This window comes from Triplophysa dalaica, chromosome 21, assembly GCF_015846415.1.
Source record: "Triplophysa dalaica isolate WHDGS20190420 chromosome 21, ASM1584641v1, whole genome shotgun sequence".
In the NCBI taxonomy this organism is placed as follows: domain Eukaryota; kingdom Metazoa; phylum Chordata; class Actinopteri; order Cypriniformes; family Nemacheilidae; genus Triplophysa; species Triplophysa dalaica.
Genome location: NC_079562.1, coordinates 9,770,783 through 9,791,685, shown reverse-complemented (window position 1 = coordinate 9,791,685; position 20,903 = coordinate 9,770,783). Strand labels below are relative to the sequence as shown.

The 20,903-nt window shown below is 39.0% G+C and overlaps 1 protein-coding gene across 2 annotated transcripts; it reads right to left on the bottom strand.

Moving 5' to 3' along the window:
- Window positions 1-6,312: 6,312 nt before the first annotated feature.
- taf4a (TAF4A RNA polymerase II, TATA box binding protein (TBP)-associated factor) lies at window positions 6,313-20,288 on the bottom strand. Of its 2 annotated transcripts, none has more exons than XM_056735170.1 (15): window positions 16,732-20,288; window positions 14,283-14,422; window positions 14,000-14,113; window positions 13,770-13,865; window positions 13,273-13,395; window positions 12,526-12,615; window positions 11,934-12,107; window positions 10,531-10,675; window positions 10,342-10,450; window positions 9,994-10,163; window positions 9,743-9,873; window positions 8,841-8,966; window positions 7,841-7,897; window positions 7,629-7,748; window positions 6,313-6,913 (listed from the first exon to the last, which is right to left on the bottom strand). In XM_056735170.1, exons 1-15 carry the CDS (start codon window positions 17,414-17,416, stop codon window positions 6,746-6,748), a joined length of 2,448 nt encoding a protein of 815 aa, XP_056591148.1. In that variant the 5' UTR covers window positions 17,417-20,288; the 3' UTR covers window positions 6,313-6,745. The 2 variants fall into 2 exon arrangements, with proteins under 2 accessions (XP_056591148.1, XP_056591149.1); XM_056735171.1 differs by having other exon boundaries at window positions 13,770-13,862; window positions 16,732-20,287.
- Window positions 20,289-20,903: the final 615 nt, after the last annotated feature.

Below are 20,903 nucleotides of genomic sequence, written 5' to 3'. Positions count from 1 at the left end.
GAAATCCATGTTATAAACGCATTTCCCAAATGACGGATTTGAAACCTAATTCCTTATTCAAATAAGGCTAAATCTATAACCCTGCATTAACTGATCTTAATACTGCCTGACCCCCCAGTGACATCTGTAACATTTTGATTATTTATTAAACAAGTTATTATGTGACAGTTAATCAACAGCCGCTGCTCAAACAGACACAATTTCCTTAGGCAGAAAGCAATTACCATTAGAACTGTGCATGTAGCAACAAGTGACACACTGATACATGGTTTCATCCAAATGAAAATATCCTGTTTGTCTTTCCAGCTGAGATTCACCTCATTAAACAGATAGAAATCAAATGTACAGATGCACTGTTTACACGCAAATGTTCTGGTTTCCGTCCATTACAGGCAGAAACATAGAGCAGGTGCTTGTTTGAGGTTGCCCATGTGTCCTGAAATCACCATCCACACAGTATTTGCTCTTTTTGAGGTTTAAATTCAGCAGAAACTTTGCGTGTGGATAATGATTACTTGTCTGTGCACATGCTTGTTTTTTTGCTTGTTTGTGAATGTTGCATCTCTGTTAATGGCCCCTTTTTATGTGGCAACAGTGGGCTCCATTAAATAGGACCAGAATAACAGTGGAAAGCCACAATGTTTTTTTTGAGCAAATTATTAATGACAGAACCTTTCAGGTCAATGCTTGGATGGCGGATAAAAACAGTAAAGGGGCGTTTTAAAGTTTTCAGCTACAAGATTGTTGTTTCGACCCATGTCTAAATGATAAAGCTCAAGTCAACATATTTTGAAATGTCTTTATGAATTCAAACTGAATTATTGTCTAAGACTTTAAAACAGAATAGAGAAATCACTGCTCCGAAGAAAATTGTTGACGGAGGCTGTTTGGTTGCATTGATTGATACATTGTATTGCAGCAACAGCATGTGGTTCAAACTCTGCCTGAAAAGTTTGTGTAGGAATTGCCTTACAAACGTATGTATTCTGCTGAGTCTGGGTGTACGGGTGCACATTGAATATGATTTATTCAACATTTAGCCCTAAACGTTTGGCTGTGATAAATAATTTGGCTCTTGCTGAGACTGCAGGATTTGAAAGATGAGAGAAATCTTTGGCCGCGCTGTCTCTTCATTAATATTGTTAATGAACTAAGAACAGGAAAACAAAACTAACACCGACATGCGTATGGCAAATCGGGACCATATCACATTCACAGAATATAAACAGGCATACAAGCCAGAACGTGCTGCTCCATTGGTTCTTTCAAAGGCACAGCAGTGTACTGGATTAAATCAGTTAAGATCTGTGGTGAAAAGCCACAGGCGTCAGAATCTTGATGAAAGTGCAGGGATGTTGACTCACACCCACTCACCATCGGAATCATCCCCAGTCCGGTAAATGTATGTAATATCTTCTCTTTTGGGTCATTGCCTAACTACAGCATAGTAGGTGGTATGTTAAACATTCATGCTGAGAGGCTAAATATTATGGATTGGATTCCTCTTTCGCATTTGTATAACAAATTCAAAATACAAATTATTGCGCTGCTTAATCTTTATTTTGAACTTTTTGCTGTATTAACATGTGCGGCACAACAGTACATTTGCACAATTCAACATAGTCATAGTCATTTGTGTTTAGGGACCCCCAAAATAGGGGCAACTCTTAAGATTTCAGCTGATAACAATATTGGAAGATGTGTTAGTCTGGAGGGCTTTTTTTGAATGCAAGCATTCGCAAATTCCTCCAAACAGTATTTTAAACAAAGCACTAAAAACTGCAACAATAACAGTGTGTTAATGATAGATTGCCACTGTAATATTTCGTGGCATTTGCAAAGGCAAACATCACCATTACTATCGCTCACAGTTATTTAAAGTCAACTGCATGAATTACACTTTACATGATGACATGATGTATATGTGTATTCCCTGGAAATCAAACTCATGATGTTTGCACTGCTAGCTTGCAATGTTCTACCAACTTCAGGGACACAAGCAACACCTTCCTGCTCACAGCTCTAGCACAGACAAGCAAAAACAATACACAGATACTTTGGATGAAACACATGCGTTTATCTTATTGAGCTATTATTCACGTCATTGGCATTAATCTTAGGTTTCGTTTTGTATTAAAAGTAATGGCGAGAGTGTCCATTTATCATCACTTTTCACTAAAACAGGCTGAGTGTGCTGTATTAGAACAAACACAGGTGAAGGTGAAGGCAAACAGGGATGGGAGAGAGCAGCTGTTGAGAAGGCTCTCCTAAATTGGAGTTGACGCAGCTCAAATGAATACATGCACAAAGAGAATGAAACATAATCGCTCTGAGCGCGTCTCCCAGTGATTCCAATACAAGCTGCTGACACAAGCAATCTTACATCACGGACCCACACTATCGTAACCATTAGGAATAGTCATGGTTTAACTACTGAAGTATTTTTGGTTTTACTTGTAGTAAATTGACTTTCTCACTATAACCACAGCTGTGGGTAAATGGTTAGACAACATGGTAACTACACTTTTATGGTTTCACTGAATGCACATGCCTGGCTCGAAGTTAACTTCTGGTGTTTGTTAATCTGTCTGGCTAGTGGCTTTTATTTTAACATCATTTATATTAGTAGGCTATTCATTAAAATAATTATTTTGTTAATCAATTGTTTTAAATGAACAATTTGTTGAATTTTATTGTATGTTAATTTTATTAAATAAACTATTTCTTAAATTTGTCTTGTCACATTTGAGTTTAGCCAAGTAACTGTTTTTCTGTTAACCCAAAATAATACTGGCTAGACTTTAACTTACTAGCTAATGTAATTAGCTTTTTGCTTGTAAGCTTTTGCTTGTCTTCAGGACTAATCTTTTCTTGGCAGATGTGTAGCCTTCCGGAAGTTAAGTTTGGGCCACAAAAGTGCGCATGCGTGTTTGTTTTTGCCGTTACCGTTTAGGAAGATTTACACCAAACACAATGTCAAATTGAACCTTCAATTCATGAATTAGCTTCTGGGTCGATACTCTGGATTGATAACATCACATATTTTGAACGCCCACTACAGTAGCTTGGAACATGCATCATTAATTTGATGTTAAACGTAATTTCAACTGATCTTATAATATAGCACACGACATGTCGAGTAGCCCCTCCCCTTTTCAAAACAGCATTTCTTAAACGTTGCAGTTTTTTGAGCGCACGTGTGAGTTTTTTAATGTGAAATGTAAACTTTTTCGATGTGCATACCAAATTAAATATCTTTAAGGTTAACATATTTATAGACCGTTTCATCAGACGCGTACAAACATTGTATCAAATTAATGATTTGTCGAATTTTGTTTGTTCATTTTTATAAACAAGGTTAAAAAACGCTATATTTTCCACATACCGTGCATGTTTGTTTCTCCTCTTTGTCCCGACTCTCTGAAATGCGCAGATTTTTTACAAAGCTCATCGCTCTAAAAAGCGAGGTGTGCTTTGATTGGCCAGTTTACTAGTGTGTGGTGATTGGTTGAATACTCCAAGCGTGTGACAGAAATGTAACGCCTCTAACCATATTTGGAACATCAGGTTCCAAAGCAATTGCACTGACAGGTATGCTCACTTACATTTGGACGGTCTTAGTCAAATCGTACCACGAACTGAGGTAGATTTGTGAGGGTGTGGTGTTTGGCTGACCTGGGTGAGCATTCGCTTTTATATAATATTTACAATACAATACAATATATACTTTATACAATTTTATAGAATGATATTTGTTTATGTTGTCAAGATGAAACCGTCTATGCTCAAAAGAAAAAAACTTCAGTTTTGATTTCACAGGGACTTGGTAGGCGTGTCCGGTGGAGCAATCAAATGTCAGATAAAATGTCGTAGCACGGGGTCTTTGTCACAGTAATATCTGCGCCTCATAACAAATTCACGGATAATGCTTGGGTTACTCCACCCAATCAAATCCAAAGCCTGTGTGATTTTCTCCCTCCACCAGCCACGCTGTTTACACAGAGCAGTCTGTGAGATGTAGCTAGGCAACCAGGCAGCCTCGGCCATCACAGTCCGCCTCTTGAGAGGGCGCTTATGTGGGCTTAGCTCTAGAGGAACAGTGGCCCTTGCAGCGAGAAAAGGAATTGCACAGGATTGTGCCCGCATTCAAAGGGCATGAGAGACTGACTCTGCACTGTGGGATGGACTAACATCATTCATTGTAGTCAATTTTGTTATGATTCAGTTAAGCTACACGATAAAGCGAGCTTTCTAAAGGGTAGCACAGAGAAATGCTTCGCGTGTTAACTAGTTTGTCTCATATCAGATAGATTACCTGTAGGTCTTTAAAGGAATACTTTAGGCATAAATGAAAATTCCGTCATCAGATACTCACCTTCGAGTTGTTCCAAATCTGTATAAATATCTTTGTTCAGATGAACACTGAGAAAGACGCTTATAACCAAACAGATCTTGCCCCCCATTGACTCCCATTGAAGGAAAAACTACTTTATATTTTATTTTCTGTTGAACACAAAAGAAGACATTTAGAAGAATGTAGGACAGCAAGTTCTGGGGCACTTTTGACTATCATTGCATTTTTTCCTACAATGGGAGTCAACGTGGGGCAAAATCTGGTTATAAGCATTCTCCCGAATATCTTTCTCTGCATCAGAATAAATAAACGTATACAGATTTGGAACAACTTGAAGGTGAGTAAATGAAGACAGAATTTCATTTTTGGATGAAGTATCCATTTAAGGCACGAAGGCTATTAACCACGGTTTTGTTACAATAAAAGTAGTTTTATATTGATTATTATTGTTTTCATAACTAATTATCAACTATAAGGTTCCTGTTGAATAGATAATGTTAAATGTGTGGCTGCTGTGTTTATTTCTACAAATTCCACTTAAACTTTGGTTACTGTACTACTAAAAAAACGTTCATTTTCATTAGCGGTTGCATGATGGTCAAGGAGCTGCTTACAGACCAGAAGAAACAAAAGTTGTGAGCAGTAAATCAACTGGTGCCATCTTGACTTCCCAACACTGTCAAGTACTCCTCAACTATAACACCCAACAAGTCTGCGAGGAACCTGGGGGTGATGCTCGACGACCAGCTGAAATTCACCTCAGGCCGTTCCTGTCGGAGCATGCCTCTCAGCTGCTGGTCCAGGCTCTGGCCTTCCAACCAATGCAGTCAAGCCCTTGCAAATGATCCGCAATGCAGCTGCATGTCTAGTTTTCATTCAGCCTAGAACTCATTTTACACCCCTCCTGATTTCACTTCACAGGCTGCCATTTGCCGCCCGCATCGAGTCTAAATCTCTGACACTGGCCTTCAGAACGATAACGGCAAATTCGCCTTTTTACTTTAACTCTCTGCTCCAGGTCTACATCCCCTCTCGTCATATTCGGTCTGAAAATGAGTGACGTCTGGTTGTTCCATCACAGCGAGGCACCAAAACGCTTGCGAAACCTTTCCTCACTCGCTCCCCTGTGGTGGAATGAACTGCCAGCCTCCACCCGAACCGGAGCATCCTTTACAACTTTCAAAAAACAGCTCAAAACATATCTGTTCTGCATTTATTTTACTAAGCAATGACTGTCCAAAAATAAAAATGATTATTGTTCATTCTCTCCTTTCCTTAATTCCAGCTTTAATCCTCCTAGGATGGCCTTGTAAATTTACGGTACTATTAAGCGTGCTGACAAAATGTTTATATGCTCTCCTACTTGTACGTCACTTTGGATAAAAGCATCTTCTAAATGAATCAATGTAAGTGTTCCCCGAGTAAACCCTGAAGGGATGATGTTGTTGCGTGTATAAATCATACTACAGCCAGGGTTTAATCCAATAGTATCGATTAATTATAGGACAAAACTAATTTCTATATCAAAGAACTCAAAATCCTTAACATCCAGTCATGTGCAATAGCAAAGTTGTCATAAAATGCCTCAGGCGGGTGTAAATTGTATCTGCAATCAAACTTTGATGGTCTGAGACCATTTCAATTAAATCATCTGCAGTTTACCTCAACATAACTGAGCAGCAATGAGCACAAGTCTACAGTACCACCTAGTGGTTTAAAAATGGAACAACAATGTTTATTGGGCAGTGTGATGTCTGCTTGACTAAGTATCCTGTTGTACACACTTGATTTAAAATAAAAAGTAAAAAAAGCAATGACAGGATTAGTTAACTAAAATAAACACGTGGTGACCGGGGAAAACCGGGAATTATATTTTAACCCAGTTAAGGATGCAAACGAAACGGATTCAGACGTCAGTAGTAGTATTCTTCCTGTTATAACACCACACCACAAATATATTAATAGAAACTTTGTCCATGTTTATTTCTTAAAACATCTTTATAAAAACACAAATATAAAATGAATGGGTAGTTCCACTGTGAATTCTTTTTTACATACGTAATTTGCACATAACAAAGCCACGTTCTATGAAAAACAAAAACATGATATATATATCTATATATATAATTGCAATTTTTTAAACACAATTAAAAGAATAAAATCCAAAAATCAAATTAAAAGACATAAAACAAACCGAATGTGAAAGACAGAGGAGCACAGGTCAACTCGAGAAAGCGAAGGAAAATGTATCACTGTGTGAGTATGTGAGACAGTGATGAAGTGAGAAGAGTCAAAGAGTGATAAAGAAAGATTTAAAGGGAATGACAGAGAATGATAATAACAATAACAGAGAGCTAAAGGCTGAAAAGATGGAAGGATAGGGGCTATCAGTTATTTGAGGAGGGCTTGGTAGAGCAAGTGTGAGTGGTTGGTGCTCCTCTCGTTCTCTAGACAGAAGAGCAAATCCCTGAGGTTTACGCGCGTGATGCGTTGGCGAGTGTACTGCCTCGACGCTCCTGCATTTAAGCCCCCGGACGCACTCCCTGACAAACCCGATCCCTGTGAAGACACAAAAACACATTATATCATGTAACTGACACTGTTTTCAGTAACATTGAGTTGTTAACAACCGTCAATGAAGGACTGACAGTTCTGATGCTGGAAAGTTCTGGATGAAGGAAAGATGAAGTGTACAGAAATTACAGAACAAATGTGATACGATGGTGACAGTTCTGAAGAGGCAACAGACGTTGAGACCTGAAAATAATGAGAAAGTCGCCTAAAAGGTTTTCATGGACCAACAATATTTTTACAGTCTCCTGAAATGCATGTTTGTAAAAAAATAGGGGGTAAAATTAGGGATGCCCAATACATTATCGGCCATATCGATATCGGAGGATAAATTGTCATTATTTATGGTATTGGCCAATAATAATAAAAAATGATGTTTGCTAAGAGACTCTTTGTGAGACACAAGGTGAATAATATGATGGTACTGCGCTCCAAGGATAAAGTAATGTAGGTAGTGAAAAATTGATTTTCTTTTTTATGGAAACCTCTCTTCACCCTTTTAAACCGTGAGAATACATTTTTTAAACCGTTCTGAAAACTCAGATTTGGTTGCCCCATTTGACATCTTCCATTTGTTACAACCTTTGAACCCCAACATGACATCTCTGAGCTGCTCAACAAGTGCTAAATGATTCACAGAGGGCAAGGGGGTAGAAGAAGACAAGGTGGAAAACCACTTTTAGGAGAGAGAGCCATTCTGTACCTCTGCGTCAGTCCCGAGCGAAGGAGAATCCAGTTTCCTTTTCTTTCTGGGTCCGATAGCCGCCAGTGCCGTCATGTTAGCCTCCCTCTGTCGAATCTGCGCCAACTCCTGCTGCTGCATCTGTAGCCACATACACACGCATCAGCTCTGATCCCTAATCAAACACAATGGTCCTCTGACAAGATAAACATCTCATAAGAGCGCCGCCTAACCTCTTTGGCCTTCTGTTTCAGCCGCAGCTGCTCGGGGTCCTCTTGTCGCGAGCGTGACTGCAAAACATAAACAGCAATTAGAGACCATCGACAGTCGAAATACTTGAAGAGACTTGATCTGTTTGAATCAACTGAACATGTGAAAATTAGGGCCGTCGATCATTTAGCACATTACATCTCAGATCATTTAACACGCTAACACATCCGCTTGTTTTTAAGGAAAGAAAATTAATGTGGAATTGTGCAGTTTGTGTGGATGACGCTCTTAGCAGGATGTATGTGCATATATTAAGATACTCCACATTCATTTTACACAACTTACTTTTTTTATGCACAAAAAATATATTAAAACTTCTGTTTATTGAACTACCTTTATGTATAGGAAATGCATATACAGAACTAAAGCAAACCTGCAATAATCCACTGATGAAACAATTTTGCCTTGCTTTACGAATATAATGCTGAGAGTCTAAAGATGTTTTTGCTGCCAGCCTGCGTTCTTCCCTCGGTATTTATATTAGCATTTCTATGAGTGATAGTGTTTCATTGGTGGGTAATATTTCACTTGTTGAGCTTCAATGATAATTAAATTTCACCATACAAAGAATGCAAATGAATACTTTTGTTGAGCATTCCATCTGGGGATAATTTATAACTAAATGATCCGCAAAGACTGCATTTCTCCATCATTCACTGATGAACGTCTTCTCCGCTAGAGACTTTTGTGCGTGACATTTGCACTGCAAAGGTTCAGATCTGTATTTAGAAATCACACAAAAAACCCCACCAAAACACTCGCGATATTAAACTGAATAGACCTTGTATTTTGAAACAATCTGCATAAAACGTATTTGATTTTATTAATTGATGTTTTAACTCTAAATCCATTCAGGATAAGACCGTTCAACTGAACTTGGTGCTTAATCAATCATTTCAACTTCTTGCTAGTGGCAATACGGGAGATTTTTCTGAGCGTGTTTGTGTGTGTGTGTATACTAACCTTAGCTGCCTTCATTAAAATTTCTCTCTCCTGTTCCTCTTTCTTCTGCTTCTCCAACTGGTCGAGCTGCTCAAAGAACTTCAGCTGAGAGCGAACGTCCTCCACCTGCTCGTACCGACTGTCCTCCTTGCACACACAAATACACATAAAAGGAATAATTCATATAGGCAAGAAAATTCTGTTATTGTTTACTCGCCCTTCATGCCGATCCATGAAACATAATTTTTGAAGTATATTCCTGCAGCTCTTTTCATATAACAGATCATAGTCACCAGAGGCAGTCCAAATCGACACAAAAAACAGACTTCAGGGAACTTGGAATGTAGTGCGTGATAGCTTAGTGCTGAACAATCAGAAGAATTATTGAAATATACACGTATGATCACATAAAACTTTTGTAGATCTGGAAAAAACGCTTATTTTGGCAGCTTGACAGACATGATCAGGATGAGTGTTCCCTGTATAAAGAATTCATCATAATATTCTACTTTTGTTAGTACAATGTACAATTATAGCATAATGTTGGAACGACCTAAATGAGGATGAGTAATTAATGCTAGAATTGTATTTTGGGGTGATTTAAAATGATAGTTTACCCAAATTCTGACATCATTTACTCAACCTTTTGTCAATTCAGTCTTGTATGACTTTCTTCCGTAGAACACAAAAGAAGATATTTTGAAGAATGTTGTAACTGGCACCCATTCACTTGCATAGGTTTTAGTCCCGACAATAGAAATGAATGGGTGCCGGCGCAATTTGGTTATCAACATTCTGCAAAGCATCTTATTTTGTGTTCTGCGGAAGAAAGAAAGTCATGTTTGAAATGACAAGAGGGTGAGTAAATGATGACAGAATTGTCATTTTAGGGTAAACTATGTCTTTAAGTTACATTACTGTACCTTGTAAGTCATGTTCTTTTGTTGTGCGATCAATGAGACTTTCTCTAGAAGGTTTTGCAGTCTCTGTTGAGTTGCATGAGAGACTATGTTCACCACTTCGGGTCCCAGCTCAGTCACCCCAAACCTCTTGCCTGATAATATGCAGGACAACATTAGGTTTCATCGATGCAAGAAAGTTGACTTCTAGAGATTAAACATCAGTTGAACAACTATTCAGTTTAAACTAAATGTAATTCTTCTAGATGCCTCACCTATCTGTAGTATCTTGTGCTGTAGCATACTGGCCGAGAGAAAAGCTTCGTCCTTACATGACCGTGTGACTGCGCCAACCAGTTCTGAGTTGGTGGCCAGGATTCGTGCGTTTTCTTCAGAAAGATTAACACCTGCCATTGAGGCCACATCGTTGATGTCATCATCATCCCTATATGGACACATATATACAAGCATATCTTAGATTACAAAGTTTTGACAATGATGGTGTTTTATACAAAATTATAGCTATGGAGTACACTTCCCAGAGTACTATTAGGTGATTAGAACACCACCATGATTCACACGAATAGAACAAGGCAACATTAACACATATGACATACACAGACCTGAAAGTTCCTCCTGCAGCATCCTTCGCTTTCATCCTCTGCACTAAAGCTACAGATACGGAACCATGAGTCAGTTTAGTGCTGCTCACCACACCCTGCTTTGCTGCCACTGGGACAGAGAGAGATCATGAGTTATGATAACACCATTACACACAGACACTGACAGACCGGATTGATGGATGGACTCACCTGTCTGGATCTGTTTAAGCTGCACCTGAGGCTGACCCATCACTATGTGGCTTTGAGGTTGACCCCTGAGCGTTACCATGGGAGTGGTTGTCAGGGTAACCTGAGGGGGCTTCACTATTGTCCCCTGCTGCGAGGGCTGCAACACCTTAATGAAACACACTTTAATAAACACACCCAGCTAGAAGTACATTTTATTAAATACATTAACAACATTGTGTTTAGTTTCATTCATCAAATCTTTGTCTGTAATTACCTCTCAGTCGTGAAGATCTTTTGATTTTTTAAGTAACTTTTTGGAGGCGGTTGTCTGAACGCTGCTGTGTTTCAGCGCTATTTATTTTAGAAAGTGTGAAAGATATCTACAGTACAAAATAAGCAGGGGGTGTAAACTCCCTAAGGCTCTTTTCACACTGAATGAAAATGACCTGTTCATTTCAGGTCTATTGTGTCCATTAATCTGTGTGCAGTATTTAGTGTATATATAATGAATAGGATTTATAAGAAATTTATTAAAAAAAAATTAAAAAAGGAATTTTATAGGTGCAGTTCACCCAAAAATGTATAATTTATACAGGTTTGGAACAAGCTTAATGATGACAGAACTTTCTTTTTGGGTTAACTGTCCCCTTAATGTAATTTATTAATGATGGCTCCTGAAGAATTTCACTAAAGAGTCTTTAAAGGAAGCTACTATTTGAAACATTGACTGCAGATAGCACAATCCTTAAAGTGATAGTTCACTTCAAAATGAAAATTCTGTCATCATTTACTCACTCTTACTCACTTACTCTTAGTTTCAAACCTGTATGACTTTATGACCTTTCTTCCTTAAAACACAAAAGAAGATATTTGGCTTTATGTTGCTAACTGGCACCCGTTTAACTTGCATTGGTTTTTTGTGCATACAATAGAAGTGAATGGGTGCCAGCACTGTACGGTTACGAACTTTCTTCAAAATATCCTCTTTTGTGTTCTGCGGAAGAAAGAGAGTCATACAGGTTTGAAATGACCAGAGGGTGAGTAAATGACTGAATTTTCATTTTGGGGTGAACGATCACTTTAATTAGGTTACACATACTTCATAAAACCAGTGCTCTGGCAGCGCAGATGTTGAAAACCCAACTGTTGTGAAAAATCCAAAAGATAAAATTGTCCAAAAGCTCTGTGATGTAACCAAACCACATTCTGTCAGGCTGTTCAAATGACACAGCCCAGACTTTGCCACAAACCAAATACATAAATTACCATAATACAACCGTTTACACTCAATATTTAACCAATTCCATCTGTAATCATTTAACCTACTGTAAATTAAAACTAAGAACCTCACGTCCCTCTCTTGTACTTATAACTTACTCATAATCCCAACCTTTGGTAAGGAATGCGTGTGGATGTGTGATTACCAGAGAGGCGGTGTGGCTGGAGTTGCTGAGGCCAGTCTGGATAAGCGTGCGGGGGGCTGTGGTAGCAGCGGTGCTGGGGCTGGTCAGCACCACAGTGGGTGACTGAAGGGTTTGGCTCTGCTGAATGAAGGCTGTTGAGTCTGGAGTGAGCTGTCGCAGAGCTGGAAGACTCCTCTGAGGAAACACATGGAAAGAGAGGTTTTAAGTTAAGGGCAAGATTGGGCATCCAAAGGGCATCCATTTCAACGTGAAGAGTTTGATTTACAAAAAGTTTGACAATATTTACATATTAATTATAGTCACAACCCCAAATCCACAGACTTCAAACAGACTTTCTTGTTTTCTGATGTTGATGCACAATGACTGCAAATGCCAATAACAACATCCACGTGTTCCACATGTAGGCCCTTAATCCCAGTTCTTACCTTCCAATTAGTGACCTTTAAATGATATCCAATTAGTAGACTTTTAGGTCCCTTAGGATAATAATCCATTTAATAACATGTCATTATACCTTAATTAACTGATAATAACGTTACAACTAGACTTTACAGTAAATGCGCTACATTAATGTTTTGCCAGTGAGTTTTACCTTAAGGAAAGGCACTAGGTAAGGCTGTGGCGAGGAGTTGAGCTCTTTGTAGAGTCTGCTGGTGAACTCCTCGGCTTCAATTGTCCCTTCCTGAGGGAACAAACAGCAATCAGTTCCAACAAAAGCTCACACAAGTGGACATTTCAGTAGATTTACAGCTTGATTTGCCCATTACCACTCACTCTGAGCAGAATACATATTTAAGGCAGACTAAGAAAGACTTGAAATGAAACAAAGTCAATATTTTAATCAGCTTTTACACAAACATGGACATATTAAGAGACAACTCCACATTTTTATTTATTCAACATTTCTAGATGTATTGTGGCCATTCCAGCCCATTGTCTCCAAAATCAAATAAATCAAATCTCAAGAGTGACGAAGTCATCCAACAGCAATGTGAAAGACTGACAGCATAACAAGACACATGAAAATTGTGATAACCCTCAGATTCCAGCTTTGTAAACAGTGGTTGTTCTGCCAGATAGTCATATCCTTACAAACCCTATATCAATAGAAAGCTTCTTTCTTCAGCTTTCTGATGATGTAAAATTCGAAATTTCGAGAAATTGACCCTTAAGACTGGTTTTGTCGTCCATGGTCACAAATGATCTCTTAATTGTTTTACACGGCTGTATAACATTACCATAAAAATACAAATATATGAAACACCAGACATAAATTTCAACCTCAAAATTCTTAAAAATCAGAAAATAGTCTTGCAACTCTTTGGACAAGTAAACTCACCAGCAGGTTCTTGACCAGCTGTTTGACGTTGGCGACAGTCTCTGTTGACTGCTTACCGCTGGTGGCCAGCTTTATCAACGTGGACAGAAAGTTCCTACATTTCTTTACATTCTCCATCGTCTCCTATAATAAAATAAATAAGACAGTTGCATTAGCACAACATGAGAAGAATCTTCCATCTATACTGACATACACGACATACATATAAGGTTACAATTACGTGGCATAAGTCCTGAATCATGTAACAGGGATTTCAGGGGATTCCCACCCTGTGAGAAAGCAGTTGTTTTTTTTGTGAGAAAAGCTTGGATCTGAAGGTCAAATGTTAACTTCATCGACACTTTTTCATCCGATATATCATCTCAGTTTCCACCATTCCTTATATATATATATGTTTAAGTCAGTCTAAAGATTTCAGGCATAAAGATAAAGGCTGAAGTCTTCCGTTGTGAACCAGCTTGTATTTGTGTGACTGCTAAGTTAGTGCAGCCTCCTACCGTTGTCGGGGTGACGGTGGTCCCCGTGGCAGCAGTCACAGTCCTCTGGGCGGTTCCCGCCTGCACTGACAGCACCGTGCCAACAGAGGATGCCTGCTGACACGCGAGGAGAGGTGGAGTATAAAAATAGAGGATTAAAACCAACACACAAATACGCTTAACAGCACAGATAAATGTTAATTTGAATGTGTGGTTCAACATGAGACATTTCTACGGTTCTCTGTTGTTACCTGTACAGGTGGTCTCTGGAGTGTGGTGGTGGCCGTGCTGCTGGCTGTCGGGGATCCCTGCCTTATAATGGCGGTAGGGGTCACCTGTCGGGCCATTAGTGGGGTTCCAGGTACCTGCAGGAAAATATTATAACAAATTCACATTAATAAGAGACACTGTAGATGTCTATAGACATCTCCATCTGATGAAATATTAAAAGTTTATTCTGATCTTTTCTGGGCCAGTTTTTCTTAAATATGTATGGCAATGGCAAATCTGTTCAGAGCAATGAGATAACATTACCTGCGCAGAGGTGATTGGCCCAGGGGTGGTGCTGGTGGGGGCAGCAGGCCGGTTGGCCTGAGACTGGGCCTGCATCTGTGCCAACATCTGCTGAGGAATCATCAACAACTGACCGCTGTCACTACGCACCAACACCATACCTGGACACACAAACACATGCACGTGATGTCATGTGTTATTTATGAATGAGCTTTTACTCATGATGCAACTGAAGGTCTAGCTGAAGTTTGGCTGGCGTGCACTGTTTAGAGAAATGAGGAATAAATTGCACAGTTGGTGGCCTATATTTCACAGCACAGTGAGAACCCTACACACTTGCTCTCCAGTTACCGTTTAAACCAACCGATGTGTTTTGAACAGAAATCGTGGGTTGGAGGACCAGATGGCCTCTAGAAGAAGTTTGACAAGCAGTCAGACTAACCAAAAACTACCCAGACAACAGCTTTGTAATAATGATGATATATCCAAAATGAAAGTCATGAAGTGTCCTTCAGTAAATGAAAATGTAGTTATCTTTTAATTGGTTTTACTAGTGGGGTATGGTTGGACTAGGGTATAAAATATAAAGATACAGACCAAATAGGACACAGCTGACATCCGCAGCTGACAGGCCATGTACGTAGGTGTTCCTGTAGCTCAATTGGTATTGCCTCGCATTACGTAAACGCAAAGATCATAGGTTCCATACCCAGAGAACACACATACAGTTTTGATAAGCCTATGTAATGACATCACAAATTACATTATGTAATGTAATGCAATTACATCGTTACTGTACTACAAATTTGTATTTTGAAGATCAGAAATAAAAGGAGGATATTAAAATTAGTTAAAGTTAGTATCATTCACAACAAGTCTGTGTGCATGAATGTAATGGCCAATCAGATGCGTTTAAATCAGTAAGCAGTACAGAAAAGTTTTGTTCAAATGTGCGTTCACTTCTTGAAATTCTGAATTTACAAGATTAAAGGAGGAACGATTTTTAAGAGTTTTTGGGAGATTAAACTGAAGTTTGTTTGTGTGATGTTAAACATTTTTGCTCTCTTTCTGATTTTATTCCCAGTTTGATCCTCCGTTTTGTTTTGCATGCTAGTAAGAGAAGCATGCTTTATTTAGTAACGAGTAAAACAAGCAATAAGAGTAAGGATGCACGATAAAGTATCGGCCATATCGTAAAATTTAGGCCAATATATTATAGCCGATAAATCATAAATAATTTCCTCTGGTTAAACTTCTTCATCTGCACGCTGCTCACAGTTAAAATACAGTACAGTGCTGTTTTTCTGTTGTAATCATTCATTTACTGATATTAGCAAAACATTGTTGATGTTGGTACAGTATGTAGTTTCTATGTTCAGAATGCTTTCTGTCTTGAGACCTGTGATACATGTGGCTATTAAGAAAACTTGTCTGGGTTGCCCTTGAAGAACATCTACAATTTGTTTATCAAGAAATGTTTCAAGGTTCAAGAACCATTAACTAGTGTAAGGTAGGCTTGGTACATGATTTTCAGGGGAAAAAAAGAGAACTAATGGTTACCTCGGCTTCTGCAGTGAATGTGGTCAAATAAAAGCAGTGGTCCACTTTTTGCTTTTTGTTTCAGTCTTTGGGAATTATATAAAATTTTAGATACTGTATATCTGTCATATATCGGTTATCGGCTTACAATGTTAAAGAATGATGGGGTATCGTTATAGGACAAAATGTACATATCGTTGCATCCCTAAAAAAGAGCAATAAACTATTTCATAAACACTTCTTAGCTTGTTTTGTCTGCGTGGCAAAAAAGATTTAGGAAAAATGTAGTTTAGTCTATTAATTTACATTAATAATCATGATTACAATATCAATCTTTCAGTTCACTGTAATGAATACCCGTTTTCATCTGACATCAGTACAATAGTCATGATTTTTCAAATCTTCGGTTTACTTCCACCTTCGGACCCCAAAGTACTATCAAAACCTGTTACTTTCACTAAACTAATGTCATCGTGTGGTATTTGTACGTTTACTTTATAACGCATGCGTGCATACTATTTCCCCAAATGACACTGATAGCAACATTTTATCGGTGAGCAAAGTTTTGAAACTTTACTTCTAATTGTATACAATGAAATAACACTCATATCTAACACATATAATATAAAACTCTACAGATTGGGGTCTTCCTTAGTAAGCATTATAAGAAATGGCCAGATAAAGTTTATCAAGTTTTCTTACTACCATTGAAAAAGTTGACATCAAGTTAAAAACTATAAAAAGCAGGTCGCAACATATTGAAATATTCGTATATTACTATAAAATACGTACTTAAATGTTACATTAGCACGCATTAAACACAACACACAAATGCATAAGAAGTCTCATAACTTCCTACATTACAGACTGTCACACATAAACTGCGTCACTGTACACACAGTTCAGAGGAGCACTGATGAGACTGGGGTACCTGGAGGTAGCTGGATGTTCTGGATGCCCTGGCCCGGACTGCTCTGGTGTAGACGGGGCGCTAACACCTGTGGCGCAATAGTCCTGATGGCAGGACTGGATGCAATAGTCGCTGGAGCTGCTGTTCTCGCAACTCCCTGCAAAACAGCTCCCGTGGCCACCACGGGGCTCTGAATCTGGGGTCCGAGGGTCATGCCGGCAGGGCTGACAGTTTTAGGGGACTCGGACTTGACAGGAATAGCAGACACAGAGGCGGGTGTCTGGTTCATCGAAAGAGGGATGGCGGTAGTAGTTATTCCCGGTGCTGGCTGGGTGGCTACATTGGCTACAGTCACCGAAACGGCGTTATTGTTACTTCCGTTAATAGTTAACCCTGTTCCAGCAGTTTGCATAGATGGCCTGACAACTGAGGGTCCAGCACACTGTGGACTCCCGTAAGAAGACTGGATCACTGTGTTTGGGCTTGGGGCGACAGTCACGTTTACATGTCCTTTCGACACCCCGGGTCCATTATTGACAACCGGGACAGAAGCCGAAGCGTCGTCTGATGATGATGATGATGTCGACTGGCCACCGGACACTGGAGTGCCGCTTCCAGTGTGCGGATCCATCGCATTGCCTCCGTTCAAAGTTTGCACTGCGGACGTCCCGATCTTCGCGCCGTGGCTGGGCAAAATAGTTACCATAGCATTAAGAAACACCGTATCGGGTTAGTCGTTATCCATCTGTGTGCACGTCAGTTCAAGAAGTTTTGATTCATCCACAGCAAACACCCCCTTACTTCCCTCCAGTTGCTTTTCGAAGTTGGAGCGAGCGTGAGTGAAGGGGAATCTCGTGTCACAATGTCAATTCGGATCTGACAAGCGCCCTTGTCAACTCAACTCCACTAGTAACAATGATCATGTGAGAAATAATGCTCTAACATACTTCAAGACTCGCTGCTTTCACTATGTTCATATTTACAAGACTCGCAGCAGTAGCCTGAGCTCGCAAAATGTTAACATTAGCTAGTTGAATTGCCTCTTTTCCCGGAGTCGGCGGGGCGATTTCCAGCTGCCTGGGCGCTTACCTCAAACTTATTGTGACAAGATAAGGCAACTTCTAATCTAACACAACTTGAAGTAACGAGAAAAAGTTTCTTGCCCACTCTTTTAATACAGAAATCCTTATATAGCAGGTCAAAGCCTGCCGCCATCTTCGATGTGAACAGTCAGGAGCTTTGGACAAAATGACATTGCGCATGTGCGCAGAAGCGGAAACGTCATCACGCTCAGATTTTCGAGCGATGACATTGGCCGCGCGCCTACGTGGAGGCGGGACATAAGAAACGTCAGTTGATTCTGGCGGAGCGCGGTCGGAGTCGGACTGGCTGGGGCTGTCATCGAGAAAAGGGCCTTGCGAAGTTGAAAAACAGCCGTTGATTTATGCACAGGGTGCTCTCGGGTATATATATGACGCACTATAGGAGTTCACGCGTTTGTTATAAAGAGTACATCTGCTGTTTTTGCGAACTTCACAGCAGCCTGTCTTCCTCCAAGATGGCTCCGTGTTTTGTAGCGTCTCTGTTAAAAGCGTGAAAAGGCGCCACACCTCTACCAGCGTGACTGGCCATAGAGGGCACGAACGCTATTGCACCGAGATAAGAAGCACTGCTGCTCCAGAGGTTACCGGATGCCGGTTTAACCCTGTTTGATTTACAACATCCTCACGTTTACACACTGCAGTTAGCTGGCAGTGTTCGGAAAATCACGTTTAATTTTTTTTAAAATGAAATTAGTATTGTGTGCATTAGATAAACTCCAAAAAAAACTGTAAAGGCACCTCAACGTTGTGTTAGTGAGATTATCAACAAAAACTTTACATTGTAAGTGTTATTACCAGTGAGTTTTATGGAAACACAATATTAAAATACAATATACCACATGTTATAGATGCAAATGTGATCATGTGTCCCAGATCAAGGAGTTATGTTAGTTCATAAATTATAAGCATTGCTCTTCAGATCTGAAGGGTCCTTAAATTTCAGGAGCAAGGGGGGGCTGGATTTATGGCAATTAGCTCAACCCTTTGGTATCTTTTAGCAGTGTTGCCAGATTGGATGTACAATTTCCGGCCCAAAGGCTTACTAAAATCCGACCACTATAACTAAAACCAACCCAAATTTTAATTGGCAAAATATTTGGGAGAAATGTATTGCACTGTCAATCACCGATTACAGTGACCCTTTTTTATCCTTAAAATGAAGACAAGATGACAAAATATAAAAAAGCACCAGGAAAACGGATCAAACATAGCAAATGCATTAAAGACAGTTAGAAAATACGACTAATATGTACAGAAACCACTTTAAAATGACAATCAAGAAATTAACCAATAACCTTAACCCTCAAAAAATATGCATCACTACGCACATTTGTTTGCAAAAAGTGCACACTATAATTAATCGGAAAGCAAAGTGAGTCGGCGTTTTACTCGTGAACTTCAAACACACACCACAGCCACAAAAAAATTGCAATTCATTGGTACATAGGCTGCTAATACGACAGAACAAAAAAGAACAGCAGAAACAATAATGTGCTTACCTTTGAAGGACTCAACTTCTGACAGAACTTCATACCTATTTCGTGACATATATTTTGCAAAACATATAATGCAAAATGTATCGAGTCCAGCAGCTGTCAAGAGCATGCCAGAGTACAGTCTGTACAGTTTAAAGGTGTGCTGATGATGAATAGGAGAATTATAATCCCATATTCAGTTTGATTTCTATTAAATCATCCAACTGTGCTCTGAATTGAGTTATAGATATATTTTGGAGTCGTCTGTCCCTACATGTGTAATCCACTTTGCGAGATTTGAGTTACTATCCCATTAACCACGCAACATTTACTTGGACCACTTTGGCAATGTGATCGCTGCAATAGGCTATACAAAATCTGGTCTCATTTCGCCAAAACCCTGACACTCACGAGTCATCACATCTCAACGGTAGATTGATTGATAGATCTCACTATCCCAGACCCAACCTGATTGGTTAGACTGAACAAATAAGGGCTATGTGCTTATGACTGCACTACACATGATTTTCAAACATTTTGAAATTACTCGACTAAATAAAAGCAAATAAAAGACAAGCTGCTTAGAAATTTAAATTTCATAAGGATCATAATTTTGCTTACCCGCCCAATGCGTTTTTCTCCATTCTAACCCGTTCAAAAGAAGCCCTATTGGGCGGGAGCCCGCCCAATCTGGCAACACTGTATTTGAGGCAGATTGTATGAGTGGTATGTTGATCAGAAAGTGAGTCACTTTTTCTGAGGACTTTTAAAAATTGATAAGCCCTGTTCATGGAACAGCAGTGGAAATTGAGAGTAATCGTTATATTGCCCTTGCTCTTATTTCATCCGTGACTCATTCATATTATTTCTTCTGTATTCACAGCCCCTGTGTTCACATAGTGCTTTGTTATTATGGGTTTAGCTTATGGTGTGGTTGGATTCATTTGTCTGAGCAATCATGAATAAGAGATGAGAGTTTACCTTTGTTACAGCTTTATTATAATTAAATATAAAAAGGTTAAAATCTCAGTTTTTAAAAATGTAAAAAATCATGTTTTTTTATTTTTCATTTTGTTAGTTAGCTGTTTTTTGTTTTGTTTTTATGCACAATAAAAGGCATGGTTTTTGAAAATTGTTTTTGAAAATAAACTTTGCATATTTATTTTTTGTGAAACCACTATTTAACATAGCTCGGTGTTAAAGCAGATTTAATACAAATAAACAGCAGACAAATAGCAGTTATTGTGCTAAAGAAAAAAAAACATTTTTAATGATAATAATAATCTCTGTATAATAGTGCCTACATGCACAAAAAGGTAAAGTAATGCACTGACACATTGAAAATGTAAATATGTCATCTAGATATTATTAGTGAGTGCAAGGACATATCAAGTTCATCTGATAAACAATAAAAGGCTTTTAGAAAAGTACTCTTGTACAAACAGAACCTACGTTGTTTTTTGGAATTGTTGAACCTGTCAATGTTGAATTTACAGTCAGCCCATTAAGAGCCGCAGTGCAAATATGATATGAAGCTAAGTAGATCTTAAAGGTGGTCCTTTCAAGGACTATAAAAGGCACAAAGGCACAGATTCCATAAAAATACTACATAGGC